The following is a 12,043-nucleotide window of genomic DNA, read 5'->3' as shown; positions in this document are numbered from 1 at the left end:
ATCTTCTTTTCCCCTTCTAGTCTTAAATATGAGATACAGTTATTAAATTGCTAGGAAAATTAGTCACTGTCAAGTTTTCACCATATTTAATCTCCTTCCCACTCTCTCACCATGCTTTTAAGCAGTAACTCATAATTGATAGCTCGTTTTTCCTGCAGTGCAATTATCTAATGGGTTATAAAGAAATTGCTCTCCTACAACTCATCACTTGCACTGTTTCCTGATGACATTGGATTTCTTCTGTTTAAGACTTTATATCCTCTATATAACAAGATTTCAGCCCTTACCATTTCTTCACCTTTGTCCTTTGTGAGATGTAGAGAGAGGGTATAAGAAAGTTAATAGATTAGGCCAGTTACTCTTGCAGGTTATCATAGAATGTTTACTAGGACTTGAAGCTTTTATTAGCCTTCCCTACAAGCTGCCTTTTTCAGAGAGCAAATATAAATAAAATAATAACATCTTTCTTACTATTATTCCTCTGTGGATTGCTATTGTCAATGCAGAACATATAAACATATGGCCCTCTGTGACCTAGAGATAGGAGGTCCTAGGTTCAAATCTGGCCTCAGATACTTCCTAGCCTGTGTGACCCTGGGCTAGTCACTTAACCCCTATTGCCTAGCCCTTACCACTCTTCTACCTTGGAGTCAATACACAGTATTGAGTATTGACTCCAAGGCAGAAGGTAAGGGTTTTTATAAAAAATAAAAAATAAATAAAAGTAAAAGAAGAAGAAGAAAAGTTTTAGAGGGAACATGGGAGCATTTTCCAAGTATTTGCAGGAAGAGGGATTAGATTTCCTATGTAATGGGCAAAACTAGGACGTATAGTTGGAAGGTTTAGTTCCATATAGAAAAATACGACAGCAACATGAGCTCTCTAAAAGTGTAACAGGTGGTCTCCTTGCTGAAAAGTGGTGAGTTTCTGCTCATTGGATTTTTAAGCAAAGGCTTGAGGACTGTTGGGGCCATTCAAAAAGGGATTCTTCATTATGTAGATTTTGGATTAAATGGCCTCTGAGAACTTTTCTCACCTTTAGAGGCTAGGATTCTATGCAAGCTTCCACCTCTTTAGAGGCCAGTTAGTTGGTACCTTTCCATTACTAAGGCAAAGAGAAAGAAAACTGTTAGAAAATTTAGCTATCTAGGAGGAAAGCTTGGTGGTTTTGGAAATTGTTGAGTAGTTACTATGGGGGATGCTATTAGTGAAAACAAGGTGAGGGTTTGTAAGACTACCTTGTAGTTGGACTAAATCTGAGAGTGCAGAAAAAGAAAAGTTGAAATGTGTCAGAAAGCTAAGCTTTCACAGGAATTTTGTGGTTTTTTAGCTATTCTATGAGTTGAGGAACATCATTATTAACATCCCTTACATTTACATAATGTATTATACCTTTCAAAGCACTTTCACTTATATTATCTCATTTAGTCCTAGAACACCCAGTGAGTTTGGTAGGGGAAGTGGCATTTTCCAACATTATAGAGGAGGAGGTTTAAAAGCAAAACTTGGGTCAGGACCTAGGTCTCTTTCTAATTCAATGCTCAGCCCAGTATAACCTTCTTTACCCCTGGAGAAATGAAAGCAGAGAAAAATAGTGACTGAAATAAGGTTACATGCAAAGGCTGAAAGGCCCCCACTCACAATGGAATCCCAGATTTTGCCTCTGAACCTTAGAGCTACAAAGTCTAGACCTCCTTCCCCTTTCCTAGGAGAAGCAGTGAAACTGAGTGTGGGAGGTTCTTTATGTGAGGGAGTATATGGTGTATACTTTGTTTTTGTTCTCCCAAATAACTATTCTTTGCTATTAAGATTTGTAGTTGTTCTTGGCTTCCTTTTGAGGGAAGCATAATTACATTCTTTGCCTTTTGCACACATTTATGGAGCTGCTCATCTTTGGAATTGGATGTTGAATTGTTCTTCAGCTCACGCAGGGAGCTTACAGAACGCTGACAGTTGCTGTAGAAACGGGATCTGGCAGCTGTGACAGGGTTCAGGCTTTGTGCCCCTAAAAACTCCCTTTGTGGGCCTTGGCAAATTAACATTATAAGAAGGGTTCATTATAGAACTGTTAATTGGCATAAAGAATAAAGAACAGCTTCAGTTTTCTTTAACGCCTGGTGTCAGGCAAAAGGATTTTTTTGTAAGTCTATCAAACCCTAAGCATTTTATTATATCTTTTTCTTCTTTTTATGTTTGTTTTATTGTTTTAATAATTTAATAATTTAACAACTACCACTTATCCTATTCTTTAAAGAGAAAAAGGGAATTATACCTGTAGGATCCAAGATCTTAAGTTTCTAGTTAAAACTCTCAGATAACTGTCCCTTCAGCAGATACTACAGGAAGCACAGAATTAGCAAAAACATCAGATGAAGAGCTGAACAATCCATGAGAAGTTGGTCAGTATTTCCTATATCTATAAGGATTTTTCTGTTTTTAAAAATTATTCTATAGATAGTACAAAACCTAACGGGAAAAGAGTTGTGGGGGACGTGGCTTATAATGAAGCAAAAGAGAGGGCTTCCTACATCACCCCAGTGCCTGGTGGAGTTGGACCCATGACTGTGGCAATGTTAATGCAGGTACTCCTATTTGCAAAAAAAATGTAACAATAAGAGGCATTTTATGTAATAACAATTGCTATGACAGACAACAGTTGTCTATCCTACAGTTCTATTAATCAGAAATGTTTCAAGAATATACTCGGAAAAGATAAATATATGAGTCTAGCAGAGGAGTTTATGTGGAGATTAAGATACAAAATGGAATGGAGCAGTGGCATAGATAATCTTTAAAATCTTAAAAATTTGATTTTGAAATGTTGATTGCTTACTCTCTGAAAACACATGCCAACTATGAATAGGGGAAGGCAACCCAAGAACCTATTGGCTGGTAGTAGAAAAGCCAGCCTGGAATTGTTAAAAATGAGGCACCAAGTGATTCTTTACTGTGAGGTAATGGAAAGAGCACTAGAGGGAGAGTCAGAAGACTTAGGTTCTTGTCTTGGCTCTCCTACCAACTTACTTTGTGACTTTGGGAAAATAATTTAAGCTGTCTAGGAGTCTCTTTTCTAATCTGTTAAGTGAAGAAATATGACTAGATGGCCTCTAAGATCTCTTTCAATTCTAAAATTATGTAATCCCAAGAATTTTGAATCTATCTACCACAGAATAGAGAGGTCTATCTACCATAGAGGAGAGTGTGAGTGTTTTTATGGCTTCCTGTGACTGCTTGCTAATGTGAGATATAGTAAAAATAGGGTTTTTAAGGGGGAGGAGAGGTGTATCCATTATAGTATACAATTTGTACCTCTTCTATCTAGTATAGATAATTGGGAGATCTTTGGGATTTTTTTTATCAGATCCATGTTTTCTTTCCAATAGGGAACTCTTTAGAAGGTAACTCCCTCTACTAATTAAATGTTGCAACTTTATAGTCTTAAAGAATTGCCCGGAGAACAGTTGAGAAGTTGTTACTAGCCCATAACCATTTTGCAAGTCTATGGCCATAAGCTAGACTTGAATCCAATTCTTCCTGCCTCCAAAGCCAGCTTCTATTAATTAAATCATGACTGCCTCTCAATCAAAAGTTGACCACAGTAATAACAGTGGTTGTAATTTATATAGTACTTTAAGGCTTACAGTGCAATTTACATATATTATCTCATTTAATCCTGACAACACTGTGAAGCAGGAGTTTAGGTATATATTAATCCCTTTACATGGTTGAAGAAACTGAGGCTCAGAAAGGTTATATGACTCAAGTGGAGTCATAGAACTACTAAGTATTAGAAAAAAGATTCCATCTTGGACCGCCTCTGACTCTTCCTTGAGAATTTTTAGAAATATACTGTATTCCTATTTCAGGACCCTGGGTTAGAAAAGCACCAATCAGTTCCTGTGTCATGATCCTGGATTAGAGGGGTTCCTTCCAGTCTACTGACCTTTGCATTTTCTTTGTTCTTGGGAACTCCTAGGAATGTGTCTCCCCTCCCAAAAAACCTTGGCTAAGTGATAAAGGTTCTTTCTCCCTATGTGACCCCATTACCTATGGGGTAGGGAGGGGTTGAGAATCTTAATGAACAACCTTCTCAATAACTGTTTGCCAATTAGAGATGTCTTGGGCTGTCCTTGAGAAGAGCTGAATAATGAGCTCCCAAACTGGATTTATAGATCTGCCTAAAGGACCTGTAGGGTCTTTGGTCATTGAGGAGGCCACTGACCTCTAAATCTACTGGTTATATGCTAAGCTAATCATCCATTGCACCCAGTTACATTCGTTTTTAAGAAGGCACAGTACTGTCATAGAAATTGCCTTGTTCTATCTTTCCACTCTCTTCATGAGAGGAAAATGGGCAGTTTTATTATAGATGAGGAACTTGAGTGAAAAACTCAATGGTTTACCCTAGGATCTGTGAGTGACAGACTGGCATTCTAATTCAAATTTCATAACGTGCATTTAGCCCACTGTTTTTCCATATGTGTGTATGTGTCTGCATCTTGAAGCTAGTTCCTCTTGCTTTTTCAAAGATACTGGATGTCCCAAAAGTCTTAGTAAGCTTAAAGAATTTATAGGAATAGGCAATAGATAGTAAAACTGAATAATAATAAATGGTAACTACCATGCAACTATTGAACACCTTTAAAGAAAGCAGCATGGTATAGTGTAGAACAATGGTCCAGGAATCAGGAGACATGGGTTCAAATCCCTCTTCTAGACAATTAATAACCATGATTATCAAGTTACTTAACCTCTATAAACCTCAGTTTATTCAGCTATATGATGGGAGTTATGATATCTATACTACCTGTCTCCCAATGTTGTTGTGAAGGACAAAATGAGATACTTTTGTTTCATTACTACAATAGATTTATGATCTCTTTTCCTATAGTGAATCCCTCTGACAATGACTATCACAGCCCATCCATGCCTCCCCATCTTGCTCAATTCATACTTGTGTACTTCAAGAAATTTGCTTCTGGAGGCCTCCTATTTTATGATAATAGATATGAAAAGTACTTGTAAAAATTAAAATGCTGTATATGTCAGCTATCATTATTACTCAAAGATGCCTTTGAAATTTTTTGAGTGTTGTTTGCCTTTAATGTGGGCTTTTCCTCATGCATGTGATTGTGGTAGAGTATACCAGCAGACAGCATCCTTTGCCAGTTTAACAGATTGTACCATTTCATTCCATTGATATCTTTAGCTTTGTTCTGTAGGACCTTGCTTTGTAGGGTGTGTGCTGTCACCTAAAATAGCAACATGTACAAGATTTTTAAAAATGCATAATTTGACTGCTGCCACAAAATTATGGTATCTCACATCCAACAGATGAATTTAGGGAAAGGTAGGAAGATGTTTTTGATCATTTAAGAGAATATTAAATAATTTTTCAGAATAGCATGATGTTTAGAAGGGAACATAGGCAGGGCAATATAAGTATTGCTACACTCAATCTAATGTATACTTTAAATGATAAACTATGTCACAGGTTCATAGTTTTATATACAATTGCCTTTTTCTGACTTTTGTATATGGAAATGTTCATGTTTTTTTATTTTCTTGTTCCCAATTTAAAAAGGGAAAAATATATATGTACATACATACACACATGTACACTTTCTGAAAAGTGTGCCTGAAAAGGGGAAAAAAGAGCATAGTAAATAATCATTTCCATTTGCAAGATTATGTTAATCTTTTGTGTGTGTGTGTGTGTGTTTTATTTTAGAGCACAGTAGAAAGTGCTAAGCATTTCCTAGAGAAATGTGTGCCAGGAAAGTGGAACATGCAGTATAACCATCTTAGCCTCAAGACCCCTGTTCCAAGGTAATTTTAGTGACGACATTAGAACTGCCTATCCTGAAATATGTAATTTATGTATGTTTATGGTATTTCTAGAAGCAACTTTACTCTAAAGGAAACAGTATTTATTAAATTGACTAAATGAAGCCCTACATAAATCTTTCTCCACATTTCTTTAAAGTGACATTGAAATATCACGTTCTTGCATACCAAAGCCCATTGGTCACCTAGCTAAAGAAATTGGTTTGCTCTCTGAAGAAGTGGAATTGTATGGTCAGACAAAAGCCAAGGTTCTGCTGTCCACCTTGGATCGCCTAAAACACCAGCCTGATGGAAAATATGTTGTTGTGACAGGGTACGTTTTTTATGATACGTATTACCAAGTTGATTAATAACCCAAAATGTAACCATAGGTGTTTTTTTTGTCTTTTTATCATGAACATATCATTTACTCATTCTTTTCTTTTTTAATCCACATTTTCGCTCTCCTCTGCCCCTGCCAAATAAAAGCCCTCGTAAGGAAATAGTATAGGTGAGCAAAAAAAAAAATTCACGTCAGTCATGTCTGAAAATATAAACTTCATTTTGCACCTACAATCCATTACTTCTCTGCCAAAAGTTAGGAAGTATGTTTCACATAATCAGTCTTCTGGAGTCATGATTGGTCTTTGCATTGTTCAAAGTCCTTAAAACTTTCAAAGCTGCAGTCCTTTACATCATTATAGTCATTGTCTAAATTGTCTTCCTGGTTCTATTCACTGCATTTAGCTTTAGTTCATACAAGTTGTCTCAGATTTCTCTGAATCAACCCCTCTTGTTATTTCTCAACAGTACAACATACATACACACATAAGAATTTGTATTACTTTTTCTGAATTAATAGGTCTCTGCTTTGTCTCCAAAATGATGCTGATTATTTTTGTACATATAGACATCTTTTCCCTCCATCTTTGATCTTTTTTGGAATATATTCCTAATAATGTTATCGTCACTCGGTCAGAGGATCTGCACAGTTTTTTAATGAGAGTCAGAATTTTAGAGCTAATTAGACTAGTTCCTGCTACCATTTCTAGTGCAGTACAAATTTCCTGGCATGTATGACATGGAGGGAAAGATGCATTATTTTTCAAGTTAATTCAGTTACCTTCATTTGATAGCTAGTGAAATATCTCTAGGGAGAAGTGATTTGTAGAGTCGGGTCTAGAATGTAGGTCTCTCAGCTTCCATTCAAGGCTTTTTACATTATACTGTAGTAAGAGGAACATAAGGGGGTAAGTGGGAAAACAATCCTTGTTATCTAATTTGAGGCCCAACCAATTTCCTGGACTAACAAATGGACAAATTTAAAAACTGCCCCCCCCCCCCCATTTTAATTCCTGCTTAGTGAAGAGTGGAAATAAAGTAGGAAATAACTTTAGCTTCATAGTATCAGATCCCTAAAACTAATGGATATGATACCATTTCTGGCATTTCTTTCTCAGGTTTTTTTTATAATGGTGGAATTATTTCATGATAAGAGTAGAGTAGAATTTGTGACATGGAGAGTCTTGGTGTAAGTAGATGAGGTTTCAGTTCATCATTTATTCTAATTATATGACTGTACTAGGTGATTCTTTTTTGTCCTAAGGCAATTACTAAAGTTCCAGTAAAAGATTGCATGAAATCTAAGTACTGTAAATAAGTTGTTGTTGTTTTTTTTTGCTTTTCTCTGTTTTTTATTTTTATATTGAAGAATAACCCCTACACCTCTGGGAGAAGGGAAGAGTACAACCACAATAGGGCTGGTCCAAGCTCTGGGAGCTCATCTTCACCACAATGTTTTTGCTTGTGTTCGACAGCCATCACAGGGCCCAACCTTTGGAATAAAAGGTATTCACTGGTCTTTGATGTTGTGGTCAATGGGAACCCTCCCATGGAGTTTCTTTCCCTGAAGTAAAACCCTTAGATTCTGGCTATGATCAGATTATTAAATTGTAAAGTACCCTTTATAACAGTATAGATTTAAAAATTATTTTAGTTATATATTAAATTTACTAACTTCTAATAACTGAAATGTTTTTATATATATGGTTAAAGGAGTAGCAGGATAGTATGGTTAATCAATTCTGTTAGTTTGCTTAGTTATAGTAGAGGTTCTTGTCAGGACTTGACCAGAATCAGTCCTATTCCTCACTTGCTTTGTAGTCAGTATCACAAAAAGATCTGATATTCTATTTATATTATATGGTATCTTATTGTTCAAAAGACAAATGATATTATTTTATATACCTGTATATGTTACATAAATATCATATGTTTCTAAAGTGTTACAAAGCACTTTCTTCATAGGACTTTTTTTTTGGAGATAGCATCATTATCCCCATTTTATAGATAAGGAAACTGAAATTCAGACATTTGTTTGTTGTTATATAATTAAAAGTATCATAACCAGAATTTGAACTGTGGTCCCCAAGTCTGAAGTCTGTTGCTCTTTCCATGATATCTTACTATCTTGGTTACTTGTTACCTATCTCTAGTAAATGAAAATGAGCCTTAATGCAAGATTTGTACCCTCCTTTTAAAAATCTCTCTCAACATAATTGGTATATACTTCTAATTCTTATGAAAAGAGCAGAAACCTTTTACCTTCAACTTAAAATTGGTTTCTAATAAGCTCTCATTAATAACTAATACACTTTCATCCTTGCTTATGACAGTCTATTTAATATAACAATTCTTATTAACACTACTCAATGCTCTTCCTATTAGTCTGTTTACCTTGTAATTCTGCCTTTAGCTCATTTTAACCTTTCCTTAAAAGCATCAATTAATATAATTTAGAAAAAATGAGTCTCTTCTTTCTTAGTCTGTGCACCTTCCTATATGATTTCTCAGACCAATTTATCACATTTTCAGTGATCAAAGATTGCCCTTAGATATCCCTTCTTAGGTTAGATCCATAGTATATCACAGTAGTTTGCCTTTCTTGCACATCTATTGGTTACAATTGAGAGATCTTTGGATCTAAGCAAAAATAAAGCAGTAGTGACATCTTATAAAAGATTCTTGCCTACATCAGCATATGTAGATGTTTTCTTTATGTTCCTATATCTCTTTCTAACATCATTTTGGCATTTGTGAGACTAAAACCAACTTTTTAAATTTTAACCACTTTCGATGTATGACTTTATAAATCTTTTATACAATTCCCTGTCTCTTTTAGGTTTTTAAATAAACAGAAACTTAAAAACCTTTAGCAAGCTGTTATCTGTAACAACTTAACAGTTATTCCCCTCGATGAAAAGGATCCTTTTGTTTTGTTTTTGTCCTTTTGTCCTTGTATTTCTGAGTGAATTTTCATCTTACAAATTCTGCTTTCTTCATACCAATTCCTTTTTTTTTTTTAACCCTTTCCTTCTGTCTTAGAATCACTACTATGTATTGGTTCCAAGGCAGAAGAACAGTAAGGGCTTTGCAATGGGAGTTAAGTGACATGCCCAGAGTCACACAGATAGGAAGTTTCTGAGACCTAATTTGAACCTAGGACCTCCCATCTCTAGGCCTGGTCTCAATCCACTGAGCCACTCAGCTGCCTTCCTTTTTTAAAGGAAAAACATTGGCGTATTTTCTTGTGGAATTATTTGTCAGATTTAAAGATTTAGCATTAAAGGGGACCTTGTAGAACATCTATTCCTCAACATTTATGTTACAGTTGAGGAAACTGAGGACCAGAGAGAGTAAGGAACTCTTAACTAAATGCTTATCTTTTGTTTTGTTTTGTTTTTAAACCCTTAACTTGTGTGTATTGGGTCCTTGGTGGAAGAGTGGTAAAAGGGTGGGCAATGGGGGTCAAGTGACTTGCCCAGGGTCACACAGCTGGGAAGTGTCTGAGGCCATATTCCAACCTAGGACCTCTCATCTCTAGGCCTGACTCTCAATCCACTGAGCTACCCAGCTGCCCAATGCTTATCTTTTAAACAGGATTTATTTAGTGTTTCTCAAAATTGCTACTATTGGGAAACATATTTCCAATGCAAATGATACTATTATTTTTACTTTTCTCACTGAAGTTTATTCACTATAATAAAGATAAAGGCTTTATTTTATTATTCCTTAGGTGGAAAGCAAATTTTTTTAAATTTTTATTTTTATACATTTATTAATATTCATTTTTAACCTGGTTACATGCTTCATACCCCTACTTTCCCCTTCACCCCCCACTCTCCCCTCACCCATGGCTGATGCACTGGTTGTAATATGTGTTCTTATTCCATATTGTTGTTAGTTGCATTGGTGTGGTTGTTTCTAGTCCACATCCCCAATCATGTCCACCCCAACCCATGCGTTCAAGCAGTTGTTTTTCTTATGTATTTCCTCTCCTGCAGTCCTTCCTCTGAATGTGGGTAGCGTTCTTTACCATAAATCCCTCAGAGCTGTCTTGTGTCATTGCATTGCTGCTGGTACAGAAGTCCATTACATTCGATTTTACCACAGTATATCAGTCTCTGTGTACAGTGTTCTTCTGGCTCTGCTCCTTTCGCTCTGCATCAGTTCCTGGAGATCTTTCCAGTTCACCTGGAACTCCTCCAGTTTATTATTTCTTTTAGCGCAATAGTATTCCATCACTAGCATATACCACAATTTGTTCATCCATTCCCCAATTGAAGGGCATCCCCTCATTTTCCAGTTTTTTGCCACTACAAAAAGTGCAGCTATAAATATTTTTGTACAAGTCTGTTTATCTATGATCTCTTTGGGGTACAAACCCAACAATGGTATGGCTGGATCAAAGGGCAGGCAGTCTTTTATAGCCCTTTGAGCATAGTTCCAAATTGCCATCCAGAATGGTTGGATCAGTTCACAACTCCACCAGCAATGCATTAATGTCCCAATTTTGCCACATCCCCTCCAACATTCCTCACTTTCCTTTGCTGTCATGTTAGCTAATCTGCTAGGTGTGGTGGTACCTCAGAGTTGTTTTGATTTGCATTTCTCTAATTATTAGAGATTTAGAACACTTTCTCATGTGCTTTTTGATACTTTTGATTTCTTTATCTGAAAATTGCCTATTCATGTCTCTTGCCCATTTATCAATTGGGGAATGGCTTGATTTTTTTATACAATTGATTTAACTCCTTGTATATTTGAGTAATTAGACCCCTGTCAGAGTTTTTTGTTATAAAGATTTTTTCCCAATTTGTTGTTTCCCTTCTGATTTTGACTACATTGTTTTTGTTTGTACAAAAGCTTTTTAGCTTGATATAATCAAAACCATTTAATATACATTTTGTAATTTTTCCTAACTCTTGCTTGGTTTTAAAATCTTTCCTTTCCCAGAGATCTGATAGGTATACTATTTTGTGTTCACTTAACCCTCTTTATATTCAAGTCATTCACCCATTCTGAATTTATCTTGGTGTAGGGTGTGAGATGTTGATCTAAACCTAATCTCTCCCATATTGTTTTCCAAGTTTCCCAGCAGTTTTTGTCAAAGAGTGGATTCATGTCCCAAAAGTTGGGCTCTTTGGGTTTATCATATACTGTCTTGCTGACATCATTAACCCCAAGTCTATTCCACTGATCCTCCCTTCTATCTCTTAGCCAGTACCATATTGTTTTGGTGACTGCTGCTTTATAGTATAGTTTAATATCTGGTACTGCTAGGCCCCCTTCCTTCACATTTTTTTCATTATTTCCCTTGATATTCTTGATCTTTTGTTATTCCAAATGAAATTTGTTATAGTTTTTCCTAATTCAGTAAAGAAGTTTTTTGGTAATTTGATAGGTATGGCACTAAATAGGTATGGAAAGCAAATTTAATCTTAAACAGATTTCTCTTAGCCATTTCAAAAAATCCACAACTGTCTTAATTGATTATAAAAATGTTCAATTTCTTCTGATTTTGTAGAGAAATTTCGATGTAGCTACTAATTAGATCATCTTATTTCTAATTCAATTTTTAGGTGGAGCTGCAGGAGGGGGCTATTCTCAGGTTGTTCCAATGGAAGAGGTAATTTTCATTTTTCTTGGTTTTTTAAAACTGGAGCTTTTTTATTTGGTAGGCAATTGCTTTCTGTTAGTATGTGAGCAATTTGCTACTCAGCAAAGTATCTTGAAAACAGATACTTCTTAATTTGTTAACTTGTTTGAAAACTTCATTCATATGCCTGTCCTTTAAGGTTATGAATGTTTTTTGCCTAAACATTAATTTTTTAAAGTTTCTAAGATGTGGTGAGTGAACTGGAGCATCAGATTGAAA

The 12,043-nt window shown here is 35.7% G+C and overlaps 1 protein-coding gene across 3 annotated transcripts in view; it reads left to right on the top strand.

Annotated features, from left to right (window-relative positions):
• The window catches only part of MTHFD1 (methylenetetrahydrofolate dehydrogenase, cyclohydrolase and formyltetrahydrofolate synthetase 1), an 86,876-nt gene that overhangs the window by 32,602 nt on the left and 42,231 nt on the right, over window positions 1-12,043 (top strand). For 2 of the 3 annotated variants that reach the window (XM_044664855.1, XM_044664854.1), the window contains exons 9-13: window positions 2,455-2,582; window positions 5,732-5,829; window positions 5,987-6,160; window positions 7,538-7,674; window positions 11,748-11,794. In XM_044664855.1, the coding sequence (XP_044520790.1) occupies window positions 2,455-2,582; window positions 5,732-5,829; window positions 5,987-6,160; window positions 7,538-7,674; window positions 11,748-11,794 (584 nt within the window). The remainder of the gene's footprint in view (window positions 1-2,454; window positions 2,583-5,731; window positions 5,830-5,986; window positions 6,161-7,537; window positions 7,675-11,747; window positions 11,795-12,043) is intronic. The other variant, XM_044664856.1, reaches the window with a different exon arrangement.

Source organism: Gracilinanus agilis, chromosome 2, assembly GCF_016433145.1.
Source record: "Gracilinanus agilis isolate LMUSP501 chromosome 2, AgileGrace, whole genome shotgun sequence".
Taxonomy (NCBI): Eukaryota; Metazoa; Chordata; class Mammalia; order Didelphimorphia; family Didelphidae; genus Gracilinanus; species Gracilinanus agilis.
This window is presented reverse-complemented; position numbering and strand designations above follow the sequence as displayed.